This window comes from Plecotus auritus (genome assembly GCF_963455305.1).
Source record: "Plecotus auritus genome assembly, chromosome: 2".
NCBI classification, from domain to species: Eukaryota; Metazoa; Chordata; class Mammalia; order Chiroptera; family Vespertilionidae; genus Plecotus; species Plecotus auritus.
This window is the reverse complement of record NC_137771.1, coordinates 106370492-106396487: the sequence shown is the minus strand read 5'-3', so window position 1 is coordinate 106396487 and position 25996 is coordinate 106370492. Positions and strand designations below refer to the sequence as shown.

General features: G+C 52.9%; 1 protein-coding gene across 6 annotated transcripts in view; it reads right to left on the bottom strand.

Annotated features, from left to right (window-relative positions):
- FBLN2 (fibulin 2) overlaps positions 1-25996 on the bottom strand; it is a 115566-nt gene that overhangs the window by 14483 nt on the left and 75087 nt on the right. For 2 of the 6 annotated variants that reach the window (XM_080654513.1, XM_080654510.1), the window contains exons 3-16: positions 25802-25913; positions 24274-24403; positions 20374-20554; positions 16432-16641; positions 15512-15625; positions 14826-14927; positions 12684-12824; positions 8518-8652; positions 6347-6481; positions 4513-4656; positions 4251-4379; positions 3692-3817; positions 2171-2287; positions 1548-1676 (exon numbers count right to left, since the gene is read on the bottom strand). In XM_080654513.1, the coding sequence (XP_080510639.1) occupies positions 1548-1676; positions 2171-2287; positions 3692-3817; positions 4251-4379; positions 4513-4656; positions 6347-6481; positions 8518-8652; positions 12684-12824; positions 14826-14927; positions 15512-15625; positions 16432-16641; positions 20374-20554; positions 24274-24403; positions 25802-25913 (1905 nt within the window). Of the gene's footprint in view, positions 1-1547; positions 1677-2170; positions 2288-3691; positions 3818-4250; positions 4380-4512; positions 4657-6346; positions 6482-8517; positions 8653-12683; positions 12825-14825; positions 14928-15511; positions 15626-16431; positions 16672-20373; positions 20555-24273; positions 24404-25801; positions 25914-25996 lie in introns of all 6 variants that reach the window. The other 4 variants (XM_080654509.1, XM_080654511.1, XM_080654512.1 and 1 more) reach the window with 4 other exon arrangements.

The window sequence follows — 25996 nt, the reverse complement described above, 5'->3', positions numbered from 1 at the left end:
CAAGGAGAGACAGTCTTGAATGTGACCAGATTTTCAACCTGAAGTGCCATCAAGAGCAAAAGTCACTCGGTTCTGACAGCCTTCTTAGAAGTGACCACACTGTTTTTCCGTCAGGGACAGAGCCTCGATCTCAAGAATGAAGTCATATTCTGGGAACATAAAGTATTTCCCACACAGCTCAGTTTATGGTGGGTGAAGTCCCTACCTTTTATGAAGTCTATACCAATTATTTTTTAAATTAAAAAGCAGCGTGGTTAGCAGACAGGCAGGGAGGCCAAGGTGAGCTTCTGTAAGTGAGCCCAGCAGGCCTCCAAGTCCTAATTTACCTGTTTTCTCTCAGAACCTTTTAATTTATTATTATTAATTTACATCAACCTACAGTAAAGAATCCTTTTGCTTTGGGACTAAGGGCACACAGGTGAACTGAAACAAGCCTTATGGGCACAGTGCACTCTGACCTACCTCAGGTCTATTCCACCCTACCTGATCCTATATTCTACTCTACATTAAACACATACAAACACACACACACACACACACACACACACACACACACACACAACTGGCTGAGACCTACGAATTTGATCTCAGGATTCACTTATAGGCAGCAACCGTTGGTCTAGCTCTGTACCCTTCCAAGCCTCAACCCTGACCCCTGGTCCCCCAGAAGCACCAGGAGACCAAAGCTGCAACCCAGGGGCCTTGAGGCTCTCAGCTCCACCGCCTGGAAAGACTTGGTCATAAATGCCAGGAGGCACAGGTGGCCATGTTCTGAGGAGCTGAGTGGTTGGTTTTCCCAGGGGGGTTGCCAGTGCTGCTGCTATAACTTGCCCCAGGTGGATTTCAGACCGTTCCACCTTGCGCTGGTCACTTTTCAGAATTTGATGGCCTCAGTATATTCTGATGGAACTAAAGATCATAGCTCTCCAACTTAGAAGATTAGATGTCACAGAACCTGGTTCCCCATCCAGGGAAGAAGTCCCTCGATTGCACATTTAACAGGTGACTGCCCAGACCCTCTCTGCATGTCTCCAGTGCCAGGGAGCCCACGTTCTCCTCTGTATCCCTTCCCAGCCCTGCACACCTCTGACTAGGGAGTCTTTCAGCATGTGGTTCTGGGATAAGCCTCTCTGTGATCCCTTTGCCTACACTTGGGGGACCCACCTCACCCTCTGGGTCCAAAGACCTGGCTGGCCTGGATAGCATCTTGAACACTTGGGAACAGAGACTGGGACCCCTGAGGCTGTTCTTCTGCAGACTTCTCACTAGACAGGTCTCTTGTGTCTTTTAGAACTACCCACAGGATCTCTGTCCTGCTTCTAGGGCAAGGCCCAGAGATGAGTCCAAGTCTAGAAAATTCTAAGCTGGGTTAAGAAGCAGAAAGATTGTCACCTTTCCCATCCCAGCCACAGATGACCAGAGGCACTAGCCATTCTGTATTTATGCCCTTGGTGTCAGAGCTCCAAGTGCACAGAATGCTGTGCAAGGCTTTCCAAATCTGCTAGGGTCCTGGCTGAGGCTCTGGTGAACAGGGACCCCTTGCTTACCCTTGCAGGACCTGCCGTTGGCCATCATGGTATAGCCCCACTCTGGGCATGCACACTGGTAGCTTCCTGGCACGTTGATACAGCGGAAGGCGCAAAGGATGCCGGCACCCTGAGCACACTCGTCGATGTCTGCCAGAGAGAGGTTCACTCTGTGACCCTGCCCAATGGCAGGGCCCAGCCACTCACGGCCATGTGAGCTCAGGGGTCCATTTTACAGAGGAGGACAACAGGGCTCAGAGAGAGGAAGAGACTTGCCCAAGGCCACACAGCAAAAAGAGGACTCCCATTCTAGTGCTTGCTCCCTGGGGCTGCTCCACCAATACTACCAGCTAAGGAACAACCAGGTACCAAACACAGGTCTGGACGCATTCAACTAAACCCTTCATCCCACTCAGGTCAGGACCAGGTCTCTACTTTGCCGGGGAGGGGCCTAAGGTTAGACTCAAGAAGCATCTTCCCAAGGTCACACAGCCAGAGGTCACAGGGATGGGACTCCAACTCTGATTTGATACTAAAGCCTCTGAGTGTCCTCTGTATCCCTGGCCAAGCAGAGACTCTCTGGGAGCCAGGTAGTCAGGGAAGGGGTGCCTCTCAGGAAGGGGCCCTGGGCAGAGCTGAGGTACCTGTGCAGGTGTGCCCATCCTCGGCCAACTGGTAACCTTGGCGACAGTAGCACTGGTAGGAGCCATAGATGTTGGCGCACTCCTGGCTGCAGTGCTGGGCCTCACACTCGTTCACATCTACAGGGAGACCAGCAGTGGTCACAGTGGAATCCCCTAACCCAGCGATGAGAACCAGACTCCAGGCTAACCTGGGGTGTCTCTTGAGAGAACATTAGTTCCAGCCTCCCCTTGAGCAAATGAGGAATCAGAGGCCCAGGTAAGGACAAGTGACACACCTGGGGCAGGCAGCTGAGCAGGGGCAGGGCTGGACTTACTATGGAGTCCTGGCCTGGCCTGCTGCCTGGAAGAAGCAGCCACAGGTTGGACTCAGATCCCCAGTCAGGAACTAGATGCTTCCCTATTGAGGGTCCTCAGCACATGACACACATGGCTCTCCAAGTGCCACCCAGGTGCTAACAAGGAACCCCTCAGGCCTCTAACATCAGCCACTGCATGGGGGAGGGGAGGTGCAAGTGCTGATGTGCGGGAGAATGTGAGCGGAACAATGAGTGGGTGATTGAGTCCTCCCGGCTTAGATGGAACACCGACTAGACTCTGCGGGTAAGATGGGTCTTTCATTCACCCAGCTAAGAACTGCTGGCACTGGGCATGTCACCATGAACAAGAGGAATAAAGTCCCACTGATTGTGCTGCAGAGAAACAGAGGAGAGATGGAGCTAATTAAATGAGTAGGATAATCAGTGTGTCAAAAGGTAGCAAGTGCAATGGAGAAAGAGCAGAGAAGGAAGCAGGGACTGTGTCTGGGAAGGTTGCAATTTCTAAGCCATGTGGGCATCGAAGGAAGCATTCCAGGCAGAAGAAGGTACAAGAGCAATGACCCTGAGATGGCGCATGGCACTTGGCGCATGCGTGGTGCCCTCAAGGACCAGTGGGTGTGGTCAGAACAGAGTGAGTGCAGGGAGTGGAAGGAGGGAAATCAGATTGGGCAGGGCCTCGCAGGCCACTGATTCCCATCTAGATCTTCAGGACCTCACAACACACAGAATGGATGAATGACCTCCTCTACCAGGCTCTGAGCTTCCAGGCCCAGAGGCCACACTGGTTTCATCTCTGAGGTTCTAACATCAGCCAGTAGAGCAGTGGAGAAAGGGCATTAGGTAGGGATGGGGTGTGTGAAGGCTTAAGAACCATAACGTGAATGAATGACCATGGCAATGCCTCAGAGGAAGAGGCCCCATCCCTACAACAGCCAGGCACAAGAAGGTGCTCACATGTGATTATAATACAAATGAGTGAATGAGAATGAGGTCAGGTTTGAGAGTCCATTCAAATGCTGTCTGACGCAGCTGGGCCTGGTCACACTCCTCTGTCCTGGCCTGATCCTGACCCATGGCAGGGCCAGCTCCTTTGCCAGGCTCAGTGGTCAGGGAGAGATGCACAGCTTCCCCAAGGGTCTCAGTAGACTCTCCTCTCCAGGAGGAAAGTGAGGAGGGCTGGGGAAGAGGGTCGGGTCAGCGGTACCTTTGCAGTGCTTGCCATCAGCAGCCAGCTGGAAGCCGGAGGCGCAGGAACAGCGGTAGGAGCCAAGTGTGTTCTCACATGTGTGCTGGCACAGGCGGCCAGGGGAGGTCCAGCATTCATTCACATCTGTGGGCAGGCCACGAAGGTGGGTGGGCAACTCCCAGAAGTTGGCTCCCTCCACCCCCGGTATAAGAGGGGGCTGGAAGAGGGATCCAGGGACCCAGAAGAGATAGGGAGAGAGCCAGACAGAGACGGGGGAGCAAAAAGACTGAGGACAGGGAAGAAAGGCAGTGAGAATGTTGGAGGGAGACTGGAGATAGATGGAGGGACAGATAGACACAGCAAGGGACAAGAGAAGAGGGCAACGGGGACGAGGCTGAGAAGAGCAGAGGGAGCAGAGCTACGGCTAGACAAGAGGCAAGAGAGCAGTCAAGCCCAGAGAGGGCAGGGTGAGGTAGGGGCTTTCAGAAAGGAGGAGGTGGCCAGAAGGCTGGCCTGGGGCAGGTGGGCACCGCTCAGGGGAGCTGGATAGGGGTCTTGGCAACCAGCCTCCACCTACCTACACAGGCCCGACCAAAGGCATCCTGCTGAAAGCCGGCTTTGCAGTCACAGCGGTAGGAGCCAGGGAGGTTGTGGCATACCTGGCCCTCCCTGCAGTGGTGCATGCCTGCCTCACACTCATTCACATCTGCCAGGGGAAGGTAAGAAAGACATCCTGAGGCCCAAGCTCGCTCCCTACAGGGGTCTCCCACAGGCCAGGAACCCAGGAAGGCCAAGGCTGGCTGGGGGGTGGCGGGGGGCAGAGAGCTGTCTGGCCTTACCCACACATTTGGTCCCGTCCTGGCTGGCGTGGTAGCCACGTCTGCAGAGCAGTGGGTTCTGCTGGCATGTGTAGGAGCCCACTGTGTTAATGCAACTGAAGCCAGGGCGGCATGGCTCAGACAGTGATGTACACTCGTTGATGTCTGCAGAGGTGGGTGTGGGTGACAGGGAGCCTGGCACAGCCCCTCCCCAGCCCCAGCATCTGGGTCCAGGGCTACACTGGGAGGAGGCCGGTCCTAGGCTCCAGATCAGCCCAGGTTAGGAATGGGGTCAGATTGTTCCATGGCACAAAAGGCTCCAATTTTCAGAACCCAAGCACCTGCCAGTTGCTTTCTAACAGAGCAGCTAGAGCCAGGGGGTGGAGGGAAACAAGGCTGACTTCTAGGATAACTGTGGCAAGTCACACCCATCTCTGGCCTCTCCAAACCTGCCAGCTTGTCAAATTCACCCTCTATTGCTACCACACACTATACCCAGCCCGCTGGCCTCCTTCTCATCCCACCAGGCCTGGGCACAGCACCACGCAGGGCCTTTGCAGATGCTGTCACCCCTCCTCTGGCACACACTACCCCCTAATATTTTCATGGTTGGCTCCCTTTTTCCTCAGGCCCTGCCCCAATGTCACCTCCTCAGGGATGCCCTGCCTGACCATTGTAGGTAGAGAAACCCTTTAGCTTATATGCCTACTTGTTTTATTACTGAGGAAAGCACCCTTGTAAATGTGTTTGCTGCCACTATAAATGTGTTTGCTTATTTAATCTCTCCCCTCTAAGATGTCTTGTTCCACCCAGACATCTAGCAGTGGCTAAGGAAATATCAGTGAGTGAATCACTGAGGAATGTGTGCAGTCGGGCAGACCCTGCCCCACCTTGCCTGGACCCTGGTGGGGTGTCTCAGGGCAGACCAAAGCAACCTTCTCATGTCCACAGCTTGAAGTGTCCTGAGGAGTTGCCCATGTCCTGTGACAATGTTGGGACACAGTTGTTTAGGGGGTGCCTCAGGAAGTGCTCCACATCCCAGATTGGCTAGAAGGATCCCCGAAGAGTCTTAAGAAAGCTTTCAGATAAAGTGTCCACCTGTAAGATGGGGACACACATCCCACAGCTGTTGAGAGGACATGTGACAGAGCTGTATTCTAACATATCCATTTCTGTCTGCACCAGTGGCTGGCCCACGCAGTGCCTGCCTCTCCACCTCCGTCTTCCCTCCCCAGGTGAGTGTGGCCTTGATGGTGCCTGTCCTCTGAGGTACTGGTGCTCTGCCTCCAGGCCTCATGGTCAGCAGCCTTGGGTGGATGGAGCCTCCAGGCTGCAGACCACGGGCTCTTTGGAAGCCGTGGGAGAGAGATGACCTCATCAGATCCACATGGGGACTACAAGGCCAGTATCTGGTCAAACTGCAGATCTCAACCCATGAGTACACATGCAATCAGCCTCCAGGTCCCATTACTGTACCACGTGCAGTAATGTTTTGTGAGGCTTACGTTCCAGTCGTGTGTGTGTGTGTGTGTGTGTGTGTGTGTGTGTGTGTATGTGTGAGCGCGCGCGCGCCATGTCAAGATATAAAATATATCCTCCCTATTAACTGGGTTGAAAGAAACTGGGTACACATTCATCCAGTCCAACCCCACAGATGGGTAAACTGAGGACTAGAGAAGTAACTCAGCCAAGGTTTAACAGCTCAGGAAAAGAGCTTCTGATCTGCAGGTGACTCCTGGGGCTGGGCGATTTAAGAACAGCAAGCCAGATCTCCTTGATCTCTAAACCCTCAGAGTCCCTGGCCCATGACACTTTCGAAAGACACCCAGGGCAGGGCGCTCTCCACCCCACTCACCCACGCAGTTGCCCTCGGGGTCCTGGAGAAAGCCCTCCATACAGCGCCGTGCCTGGCAGTAGAAGGAGCCCTTGGTGTTCTGGCACGTGAAGCCCGCCTGGCAGTTGTGTGTGCCCAGCTCACACTCATCCACATCTGGCACAGAGGCAGGGAGTCAGGGGCTGGCAGGCTGGTGGGCCCTTGCCCGCATATCCAACCATGAACTTGATGGTTACTAAGGTATTCTGCATCATGGGAATCGGGCAGAGCACTGTCACTGCCAGCCCACACCCAATAACAATGAAATAATGACATCACCGTATTTACTGAGCTCTTCCATGGTACCAGGCACTGTCCCCAGTACGCAGATGTATTTATCAACTTAATGCTCACAACAACCCTAGGAAGTAGGGGCTATGGCAAGCCCCTTCTTACACAGGGGGAGCCGAAGCACAGACATGGTTCCATAGCTAGTGGGTGCTGGTTGGGCCTGCACCCTTAACCACTGCCCCAAGCTTCCCTGGGTAGGCAAAAATGGGGACCTGAGCTCAGATCCCTAAGGCTATGTGCCCAGGCTTCTCTAGAAGTGGCGTTGGCAGTAGCAAGGCTCATGTCTTCTGAGGATGGAGCTACCAGACCTGGATGGAGTTGCTGCCCCTACCTACTATGACACTGAGCAGGTGAATAGGCCCCCACCTCTGCACAGTGCTCCTTGGCTTACCCAGCACTGACCCTCTACTTTCCCGTGCTTCCTGCACAGCAGGAAATCAGGCCACTTTTTACAGACCAGGAAACAGGCAGAGCAGAAAGGTGACACAGAATTAAGGGCAGGCCAAAACTCATTAGGCTTCACTGACTGCCAGACTAACGCCCATGAGTCTGTATGTCTTCTGTCCCTCCATCCCCTCTCTAGTTTCCAAAGCTTCCACCACTTTCCCATAGCAGCCCAGTCTCTAGGGGGCCCTGTACTGTGTTCCAGGCAGCTGGACATGAACATGCACAGCCCCCATCTGATTACCACCTGGTGCTTGAGAGGCAGCCTCTCCACACTCCACGGAGCCCAGCAAGCCTGAGCTGAGAGAGGGTTAGGGGATGCTGGGGCATGTCCAGGGAGGTGGCACCCCTCCCCAGGTGTCTGGCTTCTTCAAGAGGGTATGTCCCTGGATCTGCATCTGCCCTTGTGCGTGGTCACGGGTGTGCACTCAGATAGGCAGAGGAGGCTGGGCTCATTTCTCCTCCTAGCTCACCCAACCTCCAACTCCGCGATGAGCTTAGAGCCAGACAGGACTGTATTAATCCACCTCCCTGAGCTCACACCCAACCTCAGGGCTCCTTCTCATCATCCTCAGGGACTTGTAACAAACAAGCGTTTCAGGAGGTCTTCCCTCCCTGGTGATGTTCTTCTGGACATTTTCAGTTAAAAACAAAATGCTTCATATCACATGTGAAACAGACTCCAAGCTCCTTTCCTAACAGGGTCTGCGGACCTTGTGCCCTCCTTCCAAGCTGTTGGCATGGTTGCTCCAAACCTCAAAATTCTCTTTCTGTTCTTTGTGTCAAGATCTCTCTCCTCTCAAAAGACCTCACACTTGCTGTTCCCCTGCATAAAACACCCTTCCCAAGAGCTTCTCATTATGTAGATCTCCACTCTGACTTTACCTCCACAGGGGCCCCCTCTGAATCCCCACCTAATAGAGCACCCAGCCAAGACTGCTCTGCCATCTTCTTGTTTGCCTGTGTGGCCTCATGTCCCTCACCAGGAGATCAGGAACAAGGACACCATGCCTACCACATGTCCCTGCCACCCAGAACCCTATAGGCACAGGAAGAGGTTCAGTGAAACTTCTCCCTCCTTCTAGGAAGCTAGAATTTTCCAGTAAAAGGGATAGAAGTGATCCATGGAGCTCCACCCCAACATACAAATGGGAACTGAGGCATGGCAAGGGGATAAGTGGCACCCAGACACCAGCGATGGTAGCAAAGCCAGGAGCATATCCTAGCCTACCGCATCGGCCTCAGACACCCCCTCTGCCTCAAATACCATCACTTGTGGAGTCTTCCCAGAGGCATAAAACCTAAGTGCTGGGAGCGCGTGACTCTGGGCAGGTCAGGGATGGGTCTGAAGGGGGTGGGAGGGTGGCGACAGCAGGTCAGGCGACAGATCAGGGGAAGGCCTGCAGACCTGTCCTCACCTGCGCACTCGCCTTCCTCGAGAGTGTAGCCCGGCTGGCAGGTGAGAGCCTTGTAGCAGCGGAAGGAGCCTACTGTGTTCACGCAGTGCTCGCCCCGGCTGCACGTGTGCAAGTCCGTCACACACTCGTTGATGTCTGCAGGGAGAGTGATGCCATCAGAGACTGCATACAGGGTGCTTCCCAGGTGGTGGCTGAGTGCAGCCAGCACTGCCCTCAAGGTACTCACTACCCAGAGTAGTACAGTGCTGACATCCACCTGTCTAAGCATCCATTCATTGGACAGAGATTTACTGAGTACCTGCCATGTGCCAACAAGCACTGTTCTTGGCACCAGGGATTCATGGTGAACAAAACAGATGAACCTGCCATCCTGGGGACACTCAAAAACTGGAGGCCCAATGGCTGTGTAAGCAGACGTGTAATAGGAATGGCAGTCATGAGCACTGTGGGTGAAGGAGAGGAGGAGTGCTGAGGGTGGGTGGGCACACATCACATTAAGTAGGAGGTCAGGGGAGGGTCCTCAAAGAAGAGGACATTTGAGCAAGCATTTGAAGAAGTGACAGAATGAGCCCAGCAGATATTCTAGGCAGAAGGGAGAGCCAATGCCAGAGCACTGAAGAGGCCTGCTAGGCAGGCCCAAGGGCCAGCCAGGAGGGATGTCCTGCAGGGTAGAGAACAGTGTTAGGGGATGTAGAAGGGGGTAGGAGCTGGCTGGGTGTGAATACTCCAGGGATGAAAATGGAAGCTGTTAGGAGATGCTGGACTGCCATCCATGGAGGTAAGGAAAAGCAGTCGGTTCTGAAAAATACAGTGAAGATGGGACCAACAGGATCTACCAGTAACTGAGATAAGGTGAGAGAAAAAGAGGAGCCAAGAGGTCTGCAAAGCTTCCTGGCCAAGTAGGCGACAGGTGAACACTAGCACCTAGGACAGGGTGGCCAGGAGAAGCAGGCTCACAGGGGAAGGACGGGAGCCCTGAGGCCACAGTGAATTTGAGTCAAGAGGCAGCTGGAGACACACCTCTGAGTTCACTGAAGGGGTCTACATAGAGGTACTAATCTGAGAGCGGGCAGCTGCTGGACTCATCTGGGTGGACAGGGCACAGAAGGAAGAGGCCAAGGATTGACTCCCAGATGAGCAGTGGGGAAGGGAGAGAGAAGCAGCAGCAACAAGGACAAGAGCCTGTGGAGAGTTCCCAACTCTGGCATCACCACAGGTCTGGTGCGAGGACACACAGACACATGGCAGTGCCAGCCTGCAAGCTGTGCCTGGTGGGGGCAGTCACTCACTGATTGTCACTCCTGGACACACATTCACTAGTGCCTGTTCTGTGGTGCTAGGTCCAGGTGGTCAAGTGGGAGTGTCACCACAGCCCCTGCCTTCAAGGAACTGTCAGCCTGGCAGGGCAGACAGGAAAGGCAGGGAGGCGACTCGGGAAGAAAGCTGTCTCCAGACCCAGGGCAGAGCACCATCTACTCGGGACCAAACTGTAAGTCTCTGCTCAGGAGGAGCTACATCTGAGTCGGGTCCACAAGGATGATGGGACCAGGTGGAGAGGAGGGAGGCAGGGCTGTGGGCAAAGAGACTCTCCCAAACTCATAGGTGAAACAAATGGTTAAGGCCAGGCGAACCCTGGTTTGGATGGGGATGGGGTAGGAAAAGAGAGAGTTCTGGATCAGTGGCTTCCAAGGAAGGCTTGGTTGGCAAAATAAGAACTTCTGATTTGCAGGATGGATTAACAGAGGGAGACATATTCCCAGGACCCTAGAGACACCGGAGCCCAGGAGCCAAGACAGGAGCCAAGATCCTGGGAGGAATCATGGTGTGAACAACAGCAGACACTACTGACTGAGGCTTGCCAGGCACCAGGCAGTGCACAGGAACTGTCATTCTGCCACAGGTCTCCCAGAGGGGATGTGGCTGGACCAAAGCCACACAGTCTGCATGTGCAGCAGCAAGAACAGATCCCTGAGGGCCCAGCCCAGAACTGTGCCCTTTCCCCTGCTGTGGGCTAGGCCCCAGAGCTGGCGACTGCTCCCCTCCTATCTTCTCAAAGCCCAGCCCACCTTGGACACTTTTCCCAGGAGCCCAGACAGTTTTTAAAGGGCAAGGCACAAAAGGCAAACAGCAAGGCATAGGGGAGTGCTCACAGAGATCACATGTCCATTACAGGTCCTCTGGACTTGGCACCACCCAACACTGTCCTACTTTACCTCTGGTGATTGAAAACTCACTACCTGAGCGGGCTGCCTCAGTATAACACATGTATTGAATCACAATAATGACATCAAATACTTGTAAATTCTACACATTTAATCTCCACAGCGACCCTTTGAGGTGGGTGCTATTACTATCTCATTTCACAGGGGAGGAAACTGAGGCTCAGAGAGGTTAAATGACATGTCTAAGGTCTTATAACTAGAAAGTGGCAGAACCAGGGTTTTAACCCAGGCAGTCTGGCTGCAGCAAACACTATCTTCATCTGGGCACCAGTTTCCCATCTCCCGGCTGGGGTTAACAAACATGCCTGGAGCTAACAAGTGAACTGCAGAAGATACAAGTACACATTTGTGGTTGAAGAATGATGGAAAGAATGATTGTAACAGATAAGATGAACATGTGAGTGGATGAGGAGGACAAAGAAGAAACCCTGAGAAGTCTGTGCAGGATGAGTAAGGAGAGAAGAGATGAGTGAAAATGTGCACTCATAAACTTGATAAATGAAATGGACCTTTGCTCCTTTAATCCCAGAGCCTGCTTTCTGGCTGCCCAGCACCTCTTTTAGCACATGGTCTCTTCTCCAGGCAGCCAGCGGAGCTGTACTCCTCGCCATGGCAAGCAGGCAGGCATCCTGGGAGGGGTGCTGCCAGGCTTGGGACCCGCCTTCCCAGACACACACACACACACACACACACACACACACACACACACGCACACACACACAGCCCAGACAGGAAGAGCTGCCCAACCACTGGCAAGCACGTGGAGGGCACATGTTGTGCCGATGGCTGGAGGCCAGGGCAAACATGTCTGCAGTGGCTGCACAGCCCAGCACCACGGCCTATCAGACCAGCAGCAGAGGGCGAGGGAACAAACATGTTCAGCCTGTATATGGTCCCCAAACACACAGACGACGGATTGGGCTCTGGACAGGTGCCCAGATCGCACCTGCACTATTCCTACCACCACACCACACCTTTGTGTGAGTTGTTCCTTCTACCAGCAAGTCCTAGCCGTCCTTGGAGGCAGGTGCAAACAGGAGGCACATGCAGACCCACAGCTAGGATGGCCTCTCCCTTGGCCTGTCTCTTCCGTAGCAATTCCCAGTCTGCCTAAGTCCCTGTGACTTCGGGTCTATAACGTTTCCTCCAGATATGGGTCAACATCAAGTCCACCCACCTCGCTGGCCAAAGAGCACACTGGGAGCCCCAGCGCCCAGCTACACAGGCACTGCGAGGCAGGTAGGACAAGCTGTTACCAAGCACCATGTGCAGGCAGGAATGAGGCACCAGCCCTGCCCAGTCCTCCAAGCTCTGAGGTTAGAGGGAAGGAAACAGTCTCAGAGGAGAGCCCCATGGCTCATGGTAACATAGCAAATGAACACTACGCTGGGGTGCAAAGCTGGTCTTTCAGATCTGGCTTCGTCCATTCACCTCTGGAGGGGAGTCTGGATACATCTAAGGGCAATCTCAGCAGCTGCGATCACATGGTCACTATGCCCAGCCGCTGCTGTACCACACACACAGGTAATATAACCTCTGAGGAGGATCGGGGCCCTCAGTGCCTTCTTTTTAGAGATAAACAAACTGCGGCTTGGAAAATGGAAGTCATTTATCCAAGGCCAGAGGGATACTAGAGGGTCCTGCTTCACACCCAGGCCCCTGCCTCCAGACCTCACACACTCTCTCCTGCTGCCCACAGGTCTGACCTCCTTGTTCCAGTGACCCAGCCAAGTCATACATCATTAGAGTTTTCTGACTCTCAGGCAGGTCCTTGGGGAAAGCAGCCTCCCAGGGGCGTCGGTGGAGAAACAGGACAGGACACCAGGACACGCAGGACATGACATGGGGAGCCAGCTGTGCTGAGAGCTCAAGTGCAGAGGGCAGGCCCTGGAGCATGTGATGGGCTTGGTGTGGCGCAGAGCGGCAGCAGGGGCTCTCGCTTACCCACGCACTTCCTGTGCACGTTGAGGATAAAGCCCTGGGCACAGAGCACTGTGTGGTTGACACAGTAGAAGGATCCCAGGGTGTTCACACAGAACTGTCGCCGGCTACAATCGTGAGCACCCAGCAGGCACTCGTCTCGGTCTAGTGACAGCCGCAGAAGGAAAAACAGAAGGGCCATTAGAGGGCATAGCCTGTCACGGAGCATCCAGTCACAGACAGGGAAACTGAGGCCTAGAGAGGGGCGGCACCAGCTGGGGACCTCCCAGCCCATCAGTGGTACCTCTGGGCTTTGGGCCCAAGTCTGAGTTTGTACAGTCAAAGCTAGAATCCCAGTAAGGACAGGTGGTAAGGTCAGGGTCAGAGCGGGTAAGCAGCCTGCCTGCCAACTATCAAAGTGGGCAGAGGCAGAGTTTGTCTGCCCCCACATCCTTGAGGTGCTCACCTCCACAGACAGCCTGGGGGCCACACAAGCAGGGGCTGCAAACTCAAGTGCTTGGAGGTCAGGCTGGCAACATAATGGGAGGAGGAGCCAGAAGAGGCTCTGCAGGCACTGCAGGGCCTGTGCTCTATTCAGAGGGACTGAGCTGTGGGCCCCTTGTGGGCAGTTTTTACAAAGTTTCAAGAGAAAACGGAAATCTGGACATTTTTTAAAAAATTCTTGAGGTTTTCATGGTTGGGGACTCATTTGATTATTTTAAATAGGATAGAGCCCAGCAGGACTCCCCTGCTGGCTAAGCTGCACACTCAGAATGCCTGTCTGCAACCTCTGGCCTGGAACCCACAGCCTTTATTGCCGGGGACTCTGCAGAGGAGGGAGACCTGGAGAGACGCAGACACTGGCCTGCAGCCTGGCCAGGCCCAAAAGAATCCCAGCCCAGGAGTGATACATTCTGTCTTCAAGACCCCAAGAGATGGGGAACAAAGCCCAGAGAGTACCTGAGATCTGACCCTACCACCTGAGATCAAGGCCTGCCGGTTGTCACCATGCTGTGTGCCCTGGGTATGTCTCATGTCTTCTCTGGGCACTGGATGGTTTTCATACAAATCAGAAAACTATCTCAGCCGAGGGCCTAGATATGGGTTTCTGCTTCTGGCAGGGATGTGGGTATTTTCCTGGACAGATTTAATCGTGGTCCCCCCAAAACCCACCAGGGACACCTCTCCTGAATTTGATCCTGAACTGAAGTGTGTTTTAGACCATGTGCCTGTTCCATGTCTGTCCTGACTCAAGACATGAAGAGGTGCAGTCTTGAGGCCTCTCAGGTTGTTCCCAAGGCACCATTCACTGTGGAAACCACCCAGCAGGTATTGGGCCCAATGCCCCATCTCACAGGAGGAAGGCTGGCTGACAGAGGCCCCACTGAGACAAGATCCAGACCTAGCAGGGTTGAAGGCATGAAAGGGACATGCTTTTGGAACCTCTTCAACCCCTTTGTTCATGACAAAGGTAGGTAATTGTCACCAACATCCACTCTCCCCTCCTTGGTTTCAGTAACAGAACTGAGTACGTGCCATCCAGTTGGGACTCTTACTCCCTAGTCTTGCTCCCCATCAGAGGCAAATGGGAAGGGTGAATGCCACTTCCAGGTCCTGCCCTACAGTAATTGGGTGTGCACGCCCTTTCCCTCTCTCCACCCGTGGCTGGAACAGGGACAATGTGGTCAGAATAGACTTTGGTCATGCAAACAGGCAACCTTCAAGGACAGGGCAGTTGGAGTCTGGTGAGAAATACAAATTCTCAGGCCCCACTCCAGACCTACTGGGTGAAGCTCTCTGGGGATTCTACAGAACTCTCAGGGTCCATGCTGTCTCCAGGCTTCCAGCTGGCTCTGGTGTACGCTCAAGTGTGGGAAGCACTGCTCTAGAGAACAGCAGACATGACAAAAGAGGTGTGGGGTCCTGGCCAATCTGTGTGTCCACCCCGGACTGCACGAACACCTGTGCATGGTGACATGAGAGGAATCTCTGGGTAAGCTATTTGGGGCTCTTCATCAAAGTAGCCAAACCTGTTCCCTCACTAATCTTCCAAGTTTTAGATACGGACCACCTCCCTCATTCTGTTTGTCCGATCTCCACCCTGGGGCCCTGACCACAGGAAACTCAGGTTTGCACAGGTATGAGGGTAACCCTCATGGTACTCACCTTCACAGGACACACCATCCGCCATGATGGCATAGCCAGGAAAGCAGGAGCACATGGCTCTGTCTCCAATAATGCTGCACACCTGCTTGCAAGGCCCATTGTCTGAGAGGAAATGCACAGAAATCAGAGCAGGCTCATCACTTCTGGCTCTATCCTACAGGCGTAGGGACTGGAGCCAAGGAGCCTCACTCCTGCCCCCTTTTCCAAGTTCACTATTAAATTGGCTTATACCTCAGCTTGTGTCTGAGATAATGGACTCGATCTCCCACCACCACCACCACCACCACCACTTGGACACCAAAACTTCCCTCAAGAAATAGGGATGGGATTGAGGAGGAGATAGAAAGAGAATACAGAGCAGATGCAGAGAGCAGGACCAAGGAAGAGAGGAGCAGAAAAAAAAGCTTTTACACATTACTGTCTGCACAACAGTTCCACAAGCAAGAACGTATCCTCTCAATTTCACAGGAACAAAGAACAAAATAGTAGCTAATAGGCTTGCTTGGGGTCACATACAATCACCCAGGCTGTCCTTTATTCTCATATCCTCTCTCACCCCGGCTGACCCTCCCCACAACTCTCACCTCCTCAACTACACTGAGTTCAGATAGGCAAGACCAACCAACCCCCCAGGCAGAAGCACCCCATCTTGCACATGGCCAGACCCATCCCCAGACACAATTTACCTTTGCAGGTGTTGGGTTGTGGCCGTGGTAGCAGGATGGTGTTGGGGGCCACTTGGGTGGGTTCTGACCTCAGTGCAGACTCCTCTGCAGCCACTGGCTGTGGGTGGCCATTGTCTGTCCCAGGCAGAGCAGATAGGAGGGAAGGTCTGTCTCACATCTTCAGCAAGGACACAGGCTCTAACAGGCCCCATGCCAGCACTTGACAGGAATTGCCTCATTTAAATCCTCCCCACCCATTTCACAGGAGAGGAAACTGAGGCTCAGGAAGCAACGTACGTTAGGTAGCAATCTCACTTTAGGTAAGATATTTAGGACAGAGGAGGCAAGGAAGAAGAGGAGTGAATTTCTAGACCGACAAATCTATCTCTGGAAGCTGGCAGAGAGAAAGTCCCCCCAGACTGGGGCTGTGGCAACCTTCTAGGCTACCTATTGGGGCTTAACCACCATGGGCCCCACACTGGGGACACAGACTAGGTTGATGGGAGCCTATGTGGCTTGGGTCCTAGCTCTGCACCCGAACCCAGAGCAGGGCACCGGGTGTACCCTTTAGACCAGCCGTGGGCAAACTATGGCCCATGGGCCGGATCCGGCTGTTCTATCCGGTTCTCTTGCTCTCCCCTCCGCTCCTTTACTTTGAATTTATATTAGTTCACACAAACACTCCATCCATGCTTTTGTTCCGGCCCTCCGGTCCAGTTTAAGAACCCATTGTGGCCCTCGAGTCAAAAAGTTTGCCCACCCCTGCTGTAGACAGTTCCGGAAAGGAGCCTATCTGCCTGGCTCACAAAGCCCACCACCAGAGACCCCCAGATCCTGCAGGTTCCAATGTGTGGGGTGGCAGGAGAAGTACCCCATGGTCCCCTGGAATACCACAATGCCCGGCAAGATCAGCCCTGGGCCTGGACTGTCCAGGTGCTTACCTGGGCGGCAGGTACGGCCGTCATCCTGCAGTGAAAAGCCGGGAAAGCAGGCACAGTGGTAAGAGCCCACAGTGTTGATGCAGAGGTGCTGGCAAAGCTCCCCCGGAAGGAGCAGGCACTCATCCTGGTCATCACCGAGCAGGCTATTGGGCAGCTCAGTCTCCATGCCCAGTGACAGGGCCTCCCGGCTCCCCAACTGCACCTCTGAAACTGGGCAGGAGTCAGTGCTCACGATGGGAGCTGGGTTGGCCCCAGCAGGTGGTTGAGACTTCAGGCCCCCCGAAAATCAGTGCAGGTCCTCATCAGAACTCTGCATGCCCAGTTGAGGCAATGTGCATGGATGAAAGATGGGTGGATGGATGGATGAAGGATGGGTGGGTGGACAAACCACAGCAATAAGAGTGAACCCATCTGAGCCAGGTCCACAAAAGCCCTCAGGAAGCTTTGGCTAAAGTGATAAATAGGATTCAGACCTCTGACCTCAGGGACATCAGGGAGGACAACACCTAGCAACAGAAAGGGCCCCAAAACTGGATTCCATCAGATTAAGATCTGAACCATCACTCAGGCTTTCCCAGCTGTGTCACTTTGAACAGCATTAGGTCTCTCCATGCCTTCCAGGCTGCATTGGGGAGCCGGTGAGAGTGGGAGAGAAAGCTTCTAGGGCTGAGCTGCCTTAGAAAGCTCTTGATATACAGTCATGGAAAAGGGAGAGGCCAGAAACCCCTCCACTCTCCATGTCAGTCTGGGGCCCCAACTCTGTCTGCCAGCACCAGGCCACCAAGCCCCTCAAGGGAGCAACTGCATATGCTCACATCTGAAGAACATGTTTCATATTGAAGGCATTTACATTAAGCTCCAGCCCAATCAGCCCAGGCCTGGCACCTACAGGAGGGTCGTGATGGCTGATGTTTCAGCCCTATGACCCTGTGCCCAGCTCTGCTGGGCAAGCTGCTGGTCATGCTGCAGGGTTCATGCTCAGCCCACTTCATCAGCACATTTCTCACAATAATCCTCCAAGCAGCAGTGATGCTGAAGCTCGGAGGTGCATACTGATTTGCACAAGGTCACCTGAGTAGGACTGGCACCCAGGTTGACCTGACCTGCCAATTGTGTCCTCTGAGGCCCAGGTTACCCACCAGTTAGTCACTGAAGGAGAGAAACACGAACTTCTGGCTCTGGACCCTTCTTGGCCCTGTGTCTACCCTCTGACCCCGGAAGCTGGACTTCCTCCCAAATTTTACCTTGAACCAGACTTATGGTTGCTACCCTGGCCTTTATACCCATGCTCAAGCAGCCCCTAGATTTAACCTCATCATGTGGCACTTCCTTGGACTGGCCAGCCTTTGTGCCCATGCTGGCTGCTGAGGCCGGCCAGTCCCTCTGTCCTGTCAGCTTCCCCTGGCCTGGTCTACCCTCCATATGCTTGCCACTGCCCTGTCCTGCTGGGAGACCCAGGTTTCTGTTGGGCCCACCATCACATCCAGCAAACTTTGTACCCACAGGATACAAGGTCTTCTCCCAGGAACCCCTGACTTTGGACAGCAGGCATCTAATTCCCATGGATAGCAGGCATCTAATTCCCATGGACAGCAGGCATCTAATTCCCATGGACAGCAGGCATCTAATTCCCATGCCCATATTTCCACTGTCTTGCATTATCATGACAGAGACCCAGGGATTGACCGGGTCTGGTCAAATCCAGTACACCAGAGCCCAGGTCAAAAACAGGAGTCTACTGGTAGACCCAACTATGCCAAGGACCCACTTTGCACAAGGGCAAAGTGAGGCTTCCTCATCTGGACTATGAAAACATGGCGACAGTAACAGGGTCAGGAACCACAAGGCCTTGATGAGCATCCTGCCATCCCTCCCCGCAGGGAGTGAGGAGGAGAGAAGAATCTGTGTCTGACAAAGTCTCCAAGAAGGCCCATGACTTGCTGAGAACAGTGGATCTGGGATTCCAACCAGTCTGCTGGACTCCAAGGACCATACGTTAACCTTGCTGCTAGGACCACCTCTGGGATTTTCATTTCCCAATCCTTGAAGTGCCCAGGACGGGCCCACAGGTGCCCTAGATGGTCCACACAGCTGTAGAAAAGACTAGGCCTGTGCTTCTGGAACCCTCCTGGGCACCTGGTCCCTGGCTGGTCAAGGCAGAATGTATGAACACCTGCAGAAGTGGCCAGCCAGGGCTTTCATGACACCAGCCTCAGGGGTGCAGGCCCAGCTCCATAAAGACCACCTGCTGACTCATTGGCACACCTTGATTGGGCTCCTGCTGGCCCAGAGGCACAAAGAAGGCTAATGGCCCTGAGTCCAGGAGATAGTCTTAGATAGGGTGACAGAGGCTGAACCTGGCAGCTGAAACAATGATCACAGTACATGGAAGGCACACGAGGGAGGAGATCCCAGGGACACTGAGGACTGGAAGCTCTAAGACCTGGCTCCTGACCCTCAGGCAGGAGCAAACGCAGGCTCCAGGGCCCACACTGGTACCTGGAGCTCCCTCCCCGCACCCCCCCCCCCACACACACACACTGGTCCCCCTATGGCTTCTGGGGACCAGTGCCAGGTAAGGATAGAGAGGGTAAGGGCACAGGTCTGATCAGTCCTCAGAGAACTCGTGGTCTGGTGGTGAAGGGGGGCCACCAAACAAACCCATCATTCCTTCAGTCATTTGCTAGTGACTCTTCTGGGACAAGCACAGGTCCAGGCTCAGAATCTATACTAATAAAAGGGTAATATGCTAATTAGACTGGGTTGACTCGCCATCTTCCGGACGTCCAACATCCTTCCAGAAAAAGCCATGGTGATGGGAGTCGAGGCAGAGGCAGTTAGGGGTGATCAGGCCAGCAGGGGAGAGCAGTTAGGAGCAATCAGGCCAGCAGGGGAGGGCAGTCGGGGGTGACCAGGCCGGCAGGGGAGGGCCATTGGGAGTGACCAGGCTGCCAGGAGAGGGCAGTTGGGGGCATTAGGAAGGCAGGCAGGTGAGTGGTTAGGAGCCAGTGGTCCTGGATTGTGAGATTGGGCCTAAACCGGCAGTCGGACATCCCCCGAGGGGTCCTGAATTGGAGAGGGTGCAGGCCAGGCTGAGGGACATCCCCCCCTCCCCATGCACGAATTTCATGCACTGGGCCTCTAGTATAGGCATAAAAGGCAGTGCTAGCCTGAAGGGGCTGACCAGACAAGTGGGGCAACATTTACAAATGCATTCTCCATACCAATTATACCCTGTTCCCTGAGGACACAAGAATGGCATAGGTGAGAGGAATGGAGGATGGATGAACAAAGGTAAGTGAATGATGTATACATTAAAGGTTTGGGGGTGGTGAATACATGAGCAGATGGATGGACGGACAAACAAATAAGATGGATAGAAAGACCGATGGACGGACAGACTGATGGATGGATGGATGGATAGACAGATGGGTAGGTGAACAGGTGGATGAGTAAATGAATGTGTGAGTGCATGGGTAGGCAAACAGGTAAGCAGATGGGTGGGGGAGATGAATGGATGGATGAGTGAATGTGAGAATGGATAGATGAGGGATGGTAAATTAATGGTATAGTGGGTGGAGATATGGATGGCAAAATAGACCAGAGAATGGGTGGGAGATGGGTGAGATGATGGATGGATAAAAGCGTGGATGAGAGTGGAAGGTGATAGGTAGTAGGTAGTTGGTAGTTCAGTGGGTGAAGTGATTGGTACTTGGAAAACTGAATGAAATCACCATCTTGGAAATGACAGGCCTCAGTCCATTCTCAGCAGCCACTGAGGAACTCTGTGGTGCAGAACTTGTGCCCCATGTTACAATGGCCGTGGACCCAGAGTCTCCACAGAAGGCCAAGGTCACCCAGCATTGGCTAGAAGCCCCAAAAGCTCTCTCCTCCTCACCCAAACATCCTATAGACCCTGGCTCAGGGTGAGGCAACACCCACCTCTCTGTGGTGCAGACTCAGGCTCCGGAGCCTGGCGGACCTCGGGCACGATAAGGGGGTCTTCACCCTCACAGCAGGAAAGCATGACGTGGTTGCAGGGGTAGCCCAGGTTGGGGTTGGACTCGCATGACTGGCCCTCAGTCCGCACACGGAGACCCAGGCCACAGCAGTCACAGCATTGCTGGAGGGAGACATGCAGTCACTGCTACAGCCTGGCCCCCAGAGCCCACCTGCATTCCCCTGGGTCTGTGAGCCTGTGGGGCTCACTGAGAGCCCCCAGGAAGCAGCCTGGGTCAGGCTCAGCAGAGGAGCTGATAAATGAGAGTGAACTAACCTTGTCTTGTTTCTTCTTTCTAGTATGTGCTCTCCATTCCCCATGTCTGGCTCAGAGTAGGGCTAATGCAAGTTTTTTGAAATAATTAATCAATGGCCTCTATGAAAAGAACTGCAAATTAGCCCCAGTCACATCCACTCCACCCACCCTGTTTTTGCTAGCACACTGATTCTAGGAGACCACTGGGTAGAGCTTTCAGGAAAGCTTTGAACTGGGGCTGACTCGACTTGAAAGCACATCCTTTTCACATGCCCCTTCCTCCTTTTTGGAACAGATATGGTGGCTGGAGTTCTAACAACCATCTTGGGACATGAAGTGACCTTCAAGATGGAAGGGAAAGCTAAAGATGACTGAGTAGAAAAATAGAAGCCAGAGTTCCTGAAGCTACTGTATAGCTACACCCCTGTCCCAGACTGCTCACCTCTAAAAAAATCTTCAATTGTTTAAACTACTGTGGTTGATTGATAGTCCCAATCATGTCCTCTTCCCTGTGTCCATTGTCTTACAATGTGATAGTGCAGTTCCTCCGATCAAAAGGGAGACTATTTTCTAACTCTTGGTTGCACCTCACGACTTGCTTTGGCCAACAGGATGAGACAGAAGTGACAATATACCAGTTTTGAGCCCCTGCCTCAAAAGGCCTTGCACACCTTTATTTCCTGTGTTGGAACCGTGCCCACCAATAACTAAACAAGCCAAGGCTAGTCTGCTACAAGTTGTGAGACCACACAGAGTAGGAAAAAGTCATCCCAGCTGCAGCCATTCTAAATCATAAAGTGCCAGTGGAGCCATCAGCTGGCAGCAGACACCTCCTAAGTGAGCTCAGCTAAGATCAGCTGAGCATGGTCCAGGTCAGCAAAACTACCTCATGAGATAAGCCAGTCATGAATCACTTGATTTGGGATTGTCTGTTACACAGCAATAGCCTGTACTCCAGACCTGTATCACCTAATAGTAACCACTTCCACTTAGTCAAGACCTACCATGTGCTTAATAAATTACTTAGTTTTTCTTACCTCTGATGCTCACAACCACCCCATAAAACATATATTATTATCCCCATTTTGTAGATGGACAAGCTGAGGCTCAAAAAAGGCTGGTCAGGGTCAACATACAGACAAAAATGGGATTCAAAACTTTTCTGTAACCAAAGTCCTTTCCCTAATATCAATTGTTTTTAGAAAAAATCAACCCACCATGATAAAAATTAAAGTCCAAATCATTTCCCAAATGTCACCCTCCTCCAAATGTCCCTATCAGTCATCCAGGCTTGTGATCCCTCTTCAACTCCTTACACTCTCTCCCCTAAACATCTCTTTTGATGATGCTCCTGACACTGTCCACTGCCCTGGTCTGCCCCGTCCTCTGCTGCACAACCAGCCAGGCGTTGGCTCCCAACGTCTGCTTTCCCTTCTTCCCAATTTTCAGTGGAACATGTGACCTCTCCAGAATAAAGACTACATTTCTCAGCCAGGTGTGACCACTGGCCTACGTTCTAGCTAATGTGCTGTTAGCAGCCTGTCCTCAAAGGAGGGGCTCCTCTCACACCTGTGTCCACAGCAGCCTTGGTCACACAGCCAAGAGGTAGAAGCAACCCAATGTCCATCAAAAGATGAATGGATCAACAAAATGTGCTCTATACATGTAATGGAATAGTATTCAACTTCAAAAGAAAAGACATCCTGACACCTGCTACACTGTAAGTGAACCTGGAGGACACTGTCTCAGTGAAATAAGCCGGTCACACAGGACAAAGACTGTGATTCCATACATATGAGGTCCCTAGAGTAGTCAGTCATAGAGACAGAAAGTAGAAGGGTGGTTGCAGGGGCTGGAGGGAAAGGGTATGGGGGTGAGTGTTACACGGGACAGGGTTTCAGTTTGGGAAGATGAAAGAATTCTGGAGATGGATGGTGGTGATGGTTATACAATAGCGTGAGTGTATTTAATGCCACTGAACTATACACGAAAAAATAATTAAGATGGTCAATTTTACATTCTGTGTATATGGCACAATGAAAAATGATTTAAAGAGGGGCTCTTTCTCCATCCTTCTAACCTGCTAACTGGAGCTCAAGCAGCCATTCTGGACCAGGAGGCAGCATATTCCAGTTGGCTGGGCAACAAGACAGAACAAACCTATGTCCCTGAAGACCACAGAGCCACTCATTCTGTCAGTTCTGGCCTGGCTGCCTGCAACCACCAGCATATGACAGAATAAGAAATGTTTAGGGCGTTTTCCATTACTTGCAGCCAAACTGACATCTTGTCCCTAGCCCTGCCACCTGAGGCCAACATGAGCCCTAGCACACTAATTGGTCTTCTGTAAATCCCTCCCAGGGCCCTGCAGTCTGGAGCCCAAAATATCTCACGGCAGTAGTTACTGTCCTTCATGTAAGAGCCAGAGGATTCCTGGCAGCCTGCCCTCGCTGCACTTCTTTGCCACAGGCTACTGAACCCCGTTGCCACAGGCTCTTGCTTCTGCACCTCTGCTCACACTGTTCCCTCTGCTAGAAGCCCCCTCCTCTTCTCTCTGCTCCATGACTGCCTGGTGAGGTTTAATTCCATCCTGACCACACTGTCCCTGGAGAAGAACCCTCTCGGTCCCCACAACTGCAGAAGGGACCCAGATAATGCCCTTCAAAACTCTTCGTGTCTCCCGCCTCACTGAGAGCAAACCACCATCCTTATAATGCTGGACAGGGTCTGCCCAATCACTTCTCTGGCCTCAGCCCCTACTACTTCCTCCTCACTCACTGCACTCCAGCCACACAGGCCACTTTGCTGCTCCTCACACATGCCAAGCATATACTTGCCTCAGGACCTTTGCACTTGCTGTTCCTTCTGCCTAGAATAGGGGTGGGGAACCTTTTTTTTCTACCAAGGGACATCAAATATTTATAACATCATTCAAGGGCCATACAAAATTATCAACTTAAAAATTAGCCTGCTATATTTGATCAAACATTTAATTAACTCATCCCTAATGCCTTGGCAGGGCCAGACCAAAAGATTTTGTGGGCCTTATATGGCCCCGGGGCCAGATGTTCCACACCCCTGGCCTAGAAGATACTTCCCACAGAAGTCCACACAGCTCACCCCTCTCCTCCTGCAGGATTTTACTCAAACATCCCCTTCTCAGTGAGGCCATCTCCAGCCACTGCAGATGAAACTCCAGACCCTCCCAATCTCTGACATAGCTTGTCCCTATCCTCTCTTCAGTTTTTCCTCCCTGGCACCATCACCTTCTAATATACTGAACATTAACATACTCACCTTGATCTCCATCTGTCTCCCCGACTAGAAGGAAAACCCAGAGAGAGCAAGGATTTTTGTGTTACACGTTTCTGCATCCCTCATGCCTAAAATAGGGCCTGGCATACACTGGTGTTCAGTAAATATTTTGTGAATTAGTAGGTCGATATAATAACTGCAGATGTTCTCTATGCAGATGAAGAGACCCTTGACCCATGTGAGAGGGTCACCCTCACTGTGGAGTCCCACAGGGGAACCCAAACCCCAGCCCTCAAGGACCCTCAGGCCACAAAGGGTGTGGTCAGACTTGCCTGGTACAAGGAGATGCCACAGGTGTTGCTGTCCTCAAGCCCACAGGCCTCGCCCTCCTTGGCGCCCACAACACCGGCCATGCAGCTCTTCTCCTTCAGGTAGGACACGCAGCAGTGCTTCTGAGCTGTCCTGCAATAGAAGTGCCCTCAGCCCCACCTGAACACCCACCCCATCCTCCCAGGGAAAGAAACCGAGGCTCAGATAAGGGAAGCCCATACGAGCAGGGCAGTGCTGATGACAGGTGCATTGGCAAGGCCAGCACCCCGCCCCCACTGAGTCACATGGGTTTGTTTCTCCTTAACCAAGAAGACTTTAGGCCTGGGCCCCACTGCTCTCAGTACTGTGTGTCCTGACCAATGAGAAAGGGGAATTGGCACTCCAAACCCCACATGGGGCTGAGAAAGACAGGAAAACCCAATCCTGGTTGGTATGGAGGAGCGTAGCCTACAGTGTTCCTGGTCAAGCCTCCCAGTCTCAGTAGGGCTGCCCTGGGGCAGAGGCAGCTGATGAGCCAGCAGCATGAGGGCAGAGCCAGGACACAGAGGAGGAGTTGTGGGAAAGCAGGGTTCAGCTCCATTTGAGGAAGAGCATGTCCCAGCGAGGGCTATCCAGTGACAACCGGCTGGCCATGAAGCAGTGAGTTTCCCATCACAACAGGAATGTAAGCATGCACTACTTATAAGGGGTACTCAGCTCAAAACTCCAGGACTGTGACTTGTGCATGCTCTAACTCCTAAATAGCCCCAAACTGGTGGGACAACAGAGGAAAAGGAAAGGGACATGGTTAGCATTTAAATGTTTCTAAAGGAGGTATGGTGGGCTGGACATTAGGAAACATGAGGTCTACTCCTGGCCATGCTCCCAATGAGTTGTATGGCTTTGGGTGAATCACATCACTTATCTGAACCTTGTCTTCCTTTGTCTGGAAAAATGAGTAGGTTGGAAAAGATGGTGTCGCTAGAAAAAAGAAATGGTGAGTAGCTGATCAACACATCTTCCAGGGCTGGCACAGGGCTGGCCTGGGTGTAAATGATGCCTTTGCTGAGACACCAGAGACAGAAGAAACAATCAGCACAGGCAGTAGAAGAGGATGGTGAAAGGCTACCCTTTTAGAGACTCTCGGGTGCAAAGTGGGGAGAGAAAGAGGACTGAGCTCCCCAGCTCAAAGCTGAGCAAGTATAACCTGTGTGGATGGAGCCCTGCCCAGCAGTTAGAGAAGCACACCATTACTCCTGGGTGCCAATGGTCCTTTAACACTTGCTCCAAACTATACACTCCTGATTATGTGTAACAGGCCTACTATAAATTTATGTGGCTAGTTTACTTTGGGGTCTAGTCTTGGGCTCTCCGCACCTGCAGAAAGCCTCACCAACTGGGCCACAGCTGCCATATCCAATCGCCCTTGAGCACCTGGAAGCAGGTGAAACATGTGCTCACCTTGCACTGTCAGGACCTGCAGTCCAAGGCAAGCAGGGATCTGGAGAAGGTGAATGGGCAGCTCAGCCTGCCCCTGGGTGCCCGCCCTACCTGCAGACATCACCCTCAGCGCCACTCTCAGGGACTTCCAGGCACTCGTCATTGTCGATGGCCCACTGCTGTCCAGCTGCGCAGCAAGTCTCGATCAGGTCCTTCGTGGAGACTGTGGGTGGTAACATGGGCAGAGTCACCACCCTATTGGAGGCACACAGTTCCAAAGTATCTAGGGTCAACAAGTATAGCAGG